General features: G+C 47.7%; 1 protein-coding gene across 2 annotated transcripts in view; it reads left to right on the top strand.

The window, feature by feature from the left end:
- The window catches only part of LOC139373714 (formin-like protein 2), a 28,188-nt gene that overhangs the window by 15,534 nt on the left and 7,654 nt on the right, over positions 1-5,000 (top strand). The window contains exons 15-17 of one of the 2 annotated variants that reach the window (XM_071114607.1): positions 1,107-1,283; positions 1,680-1,700; positions 4,258-4,382. In XM_071114607.1, coding sequence (XP_070970708.1) covers positions 1,107-1,283; positions 1,680-1,700; positions 4,258-4,382 — 323 coding nt within the window. The remainder of the gene's footprint in view (positions 1-1,106; positions 1,284-1,679; positions 1,701-4,257; positions 4,383-5,000) is intronic. The other variant, XM_071114608.1, reaches the window with a different exon arrangement.

Genomic DNA, 5,000 nt, shown 5'->3' with positions numbered 1-5,000 from the left:
GTCTGGTGAAAGTGCAGAGAGCCACATCAAATTACAGAAATACTCATCATAAACATTAATAAAAGATACAAGTTTTATACATGGAAATATAGATAAACTTCTCCTTAATGCAACCGCTGTGTCAGATTTCAAAAAGGCTTTACGGCGAAAGCACACCTTGCGATTATGTTAGGTCAGCGCCTAGTCACAGAAAAACATGCAGCCATTTTCCAAAGAAAAGAAAAGTCAGAAATAGCGTTATAAATATTCACCTACCTTTGAGGATCTTGATCGGAATGCACTCCCAGGAATCCCAGTTCCACAATTAATGTTTGTTTTGTTCGATAAAGTCCATAATTTAGGTCCAAATACCTCCTTTTTGTTCGCACATTTAGCCCAGTAATCCAAATGCATAATGAGTGATCACTTGTTCAGACAAAATGTCAAAAAAGTTATATTACAGTTCGTAGAAACATGTCAAACGATGTATAGAATCAATCTTTAGGATTTTTTAAACATAAATCTTCAATAATGTTCCAACCCAGAGAATTCCTTTGTCTTTTAGAAATGCAATGGAACGCAGCTACCTCTCACGGGTACACGTGTGATCAGCTCATGGCACTCTGCTAGACACCTGGCTCAAACAGCTCTCTTTCTCTCCCCCTTCACAGTAGAAGCCTCAAACAAGGTTCTAAAGACTGTTGACATCTAGTGGAAGCCTTAGGAAGTGCAATATGACCCCATAGACACTGTATATTCAATAGGCAATGACTTGAAAACTACAAACCTCAGATTTCCCACTTCCTGGTTGGATTTTCTTCTCAGGTTTTTGCCTGCCATATGAGTTCTGTTATACTCACAGACATCATTCAAACAGTTTTAGAAACTTCAGAGTGTTTTCTATCCAAATCTACTAATTGTATATATGTATATATATATGCATATTCTAGCTTTTGGGCCTGAGTAGCAGGCAGTTTACTCTGGGCACCTTTTTATCCAAGCTACTCAATACTGCCCCCCAGTCCCAAAGAAGTTAATTCTCTGTCTTCTCTCGCCTGGTTGGTTAATTCTCTGTCTTCTCTCGCCTGGTTGGTTAATTCTCTGTCTTCTCTCTTCTTCCTCTGTAGTGTCAAACGGGCCCTACCCTGCTTCTACTCCTCCTCCTCCTCCCCCACCTCCCCCTCCTCCCCCCTTATGTTCCATGGAGTCCTCCGGTCCTCTGCCTCCCCCTCCTCCCCCATGCGCCCCTCCACTCCCCGGCTGTGGTGGATCACCCACTGTCATCTTTAACTCTGGCCTGGCAGGTAAGGCTGTGTGTGTGTGTGTGTGTGTGTGTGTGTGTGTGTGTGTGTGTGTGTGTGTGTGTGTGTGTGTGTGTGTGTGTGTGTGTGTGTGTGTGTGTGTGTGTGTGTGTGTGTGTGTGTGTGTGTGTGTGTGTTTGTTTGAGCTGTGTGCCGCATGTATCAAAGAGAGATTTAAGAAGTGTACTTCTATAGTTATATAAGGATCTCCTGGTGTGAACACTAGGGATCTGCCTCCCTTTCTCGCTGGAGTTGATTCTGATTGGAGTATTCTGAACTACCACTTTTCTATACTGCCTGAGTTCTCTCTCTCTCTGGTTCTCTGTCTCTGATTCTAACGTTCTCTCTCTTGTTCTAATTCAATATTCTCTCGGGTTCTCTCCTCTGTTCTGCTCTCAGAGGGGTCACTCAAGCTGTTCTGTAGGTTCCCTCTGATCACACGCTTAGTACCTATCTCACACCTCTCTCCTTAGTACCTGTCTCACACCTCTCCTTAGTACCTGTCTCACACCTCTCCTTAGTACCTATCTCACACCTCTCTCCTTAGTACCTGTCTCACACCTCTCTCCTCAGTACCTATCTCACACCTCTCTCCTTAGTACCTATCTCACACCTCTCTCCTCAGTACCTATCTCACACCTCTCTCCTTAGTACCTATCTCACACCTCTCTCCTCAGTACCTGTCTCACACCTCTCCTTAGTACCTGTCTCACACCTCTCCTTAGTACCTGTCTCACACCTCTCCTTAGTACCTGTCTCACATCTCTCCTTAGTACCTGTCTCACACCTCTCCTTAGTACCTGTCTCACATCTCTCCCTAGTACCTGTCTCATACCTCTCCTTAGTACCTGTCTCACACCACCTCCTTAGTACCTGTCTCACACCTCTCCCTAGTACCTGTCTCATGCCCCTCTCCTTAGTACCTGTCTCACACCTCTCCTTAGTACTTGTCTCACGCCTCTCTCCTCAGTACCTGTTTCACACCTCTCCTTAGTATCTGTCTCACACCTCTCCTTAGTACCTGTCTCACGCCTCTCTCCTTAGTACCTGTCTCACACGTCTCTGTAGTACCTGTCTTACACCTCTCCTTAGTACCTGTTTCACACCTCTCCTTTGTACCTGTCTCACACGTCTCCGTAGTACCTGTCTTACACCTCTCCTTAGTACCTGTTTCACACCTCTCCTTAGTACCTGTCTCACACCTCTCCTTAGTACCTGTCTCACGCCTCTCTCCGTAGTACCTGTCTCACACCTCTCATTAGTACCTGTCTCACGCTTCTCTCCGTAGTACCTGTCTCACACCTCTCCTTAGTACCTTTCTCACACCTCTCCTTAGTACTTGTCTCACACCACTCCTTAGTACTTGTCTCATACCTGTCTGTTCCATACATCTCTCATAATGGTACACCTCCTCAGTACCTCTCTCATACCTGTGTTATTCTGTGTCGTGTGTTGAGGTGATGTCTTGTCCTGTGATCATGTTGTGTGCTTATGTGATGAGGTGATATCTTGTCATGTGATCATGTTGTGTGATTATGTGATGAGGTGATGTCTTGTCATGTGATCATGTTGTGTGATTATGTGATGAGGCGATGTCATGTGATGAGGCGATGTCTTGTCATGTGATCATGTTGTGTGATTATGTGGTGAGGCGATGTCTTGTCATGTGATCATGTGTTCACATTTTACTCTGCTGCTGCTGATGCTTCTCCTTCTCTTTCTCTCTTCCTTCTGTTTCCTCCTCCCACTCTCTCTCTTCCTCCTCCTTCTCTCTCCCTTCCATTCCCTCCTCCTCTTTCTCTCTCTCTCTTCCTTACATTCCCTCCTCCTCCTTCTCTCTCTCTTCCTTCCTTTCCCTCCTCCTCCTCTCTCTCTTCCTTCCATTCCCTCCTCCTCCTCTCTCTCTTCCTTCTGTTCCCTGCTCCTTCTCTCTTCCTTCCGTTCCCTCCTCCTTCTCTCTCTTCCTTCTGTTCCCTCCTACTCCTCCTTCCGTTCCTTCCTCCTCCTTCTCTCTTCCTTCCATTCACTCCTCCTCCTTCCCTCTCTCTCTTCCTTACATTCCCTCCTCCTCCTTCTGCTCCTTCCTCCTCCTCCCCTCACTTTCCATTCCCTCCTCCTCCTCTCTCTCTTCCTTCCGTTCCCTCCTCCTCCTCTCTCTCTTCCTTCCATTCCCTCCTCCTCCTCTCTCTCTTCCTTCCGTTCCCTCCTCCTCCTTCTCTCTCTCTTCCTTCCTTTCCCTCCTCCTCCTCTCTCTCTTCCTTCCGTTCCCTCCTCCTCCTTCTCTCTCTCTTCCTTCCTTTCCCTCCTCCTCCTCTCTCTCTTCCTTCCGTTCCCTCCTCCTCCTTCTCTCTCTCTTCCTTACATTCCCTCCTCCTTCTCTCTCTCTTCCTTCCTTTCCCTCCTCCTCCTCTCTCTCTTCCTTCCATTCCCTCCTCCTCCTCTCTCTCTTCCTTCTGTTCCCTCCTCCTTCTCTCTTCCTTCCGTTCCCTCCTCCTTCTCTCTCTTCCTTCTGTTCCCTCCTACTCCTCCTTCCGTTCCTTCCTCCTCCTTCTCTCTTCCTTCCATTCCCTCCTCCTCCTTCCCTCTCTCTCTTCCTTACATTCCCTCCTCCTCCTTCTGCTCCTTCCTCCTCCTCCTCTCTCCTTCCATTCCCTCCTCCTCCTTCTCTCTCTTCCTTCTGTTCCCTCCTACTCCTCCTTCCGTTCCTTCCTCCTCCTTCTCTCTTCCTTCCATTCCCTCCTCCTCCTTCCCTCTCTCTCTTCCTTCCATTCCCTCCTCCTCCTTCTGCTCCTTCCTCCTCCTCCTCTCTCCTTCCATTCCCTCCTCCTCCTCTCTCTCTTCCTTCCATTCCCTCCTTCTCCTCTCTCTCTTCCTTCCTTTCCCTCCTCCTCCTCTCTCTTCCTTCCGTTCCCTCCTCCTCCTCCTTCTCTCTCTCTTCCTTCCGTTCCCTCCTCCTCCTCCTTCTCTCTCTTTTTAGCTGTGAAGATTAAGAAGCCTATCCAGACTAAGTTCCGTATGCCAGTGTTTAACTGGGTGGCCCTAAAACCAAGTCAGATCAACGGAACTGTCTTCAACGACATAGACGATGAAAGGATTCTCCAGGTACAAACACACACACACACACACACACGCATTTGCCTCAGTACAATGTGTGCAACATACACTACATGACCAAAAGTATGTGGACACCTGCTCGTTGAACATCTCATTCCAAAATTAATATGGAGTTGGTCCCCCTTTGCTGCTATAACAGCCTCCACTCTTCTGGGAAGGCTTTCAACTAGATGTTGGAACATTGCTGCGGGGACTTGCTTCCATTCAGCCACAAGAGCATTAGTGAGGTCGGGCACTATTTGTGCACGGGGGCATTGTTATGTTGAAACAGGAAAGGGCCTTCCCCAAACTGTTGCCACAAAGTTGGAAGCACAGAATAGTCTAGAATATCATTGTATGCTGTAGCGTTAAGATTTCCCTTCACTGGAACTAGCGGGTCTAGCCGGAACCATGAAAAACAGCCCCAGAACATTATTCCTCCTCCACCAAACTATGCATTGGGGTAGGTAGCGTTCTCCTGGCATCCGCCAAACCCAGACTGCAAGATGGTGAAGCGTGATTCATCACTCCAGAGAATGCGTTTCCACTGATCTGTCACCACTTGGTGGTCCCGTTCTGTGAGCTTGTGTGGCCTACCACTTTGTGGCTGAGCCGTTGTTGCTCCTA

Source organism: Oncorhynchus clarkii, chromosome 18 (genome assembly GCF_045791955.1).
Source record: "Oncorhynchus clarkii lewisi isolate Uvic-CL-2024 chromosome 18, UVic_Ocla_1.0, whole genome shotgun sequence".
Classification (NCBI taxonomy): domain Eukaryota; kingdom Metazoa; phylum Chordata; class Actinopteri; order Salmoniformes; family Salmonidae; genus Oncorhynchus; species Oncorhynchus clarkii.
This window is presented reverse-complemented; position numbering and strand designations above follow the sequence as displayed.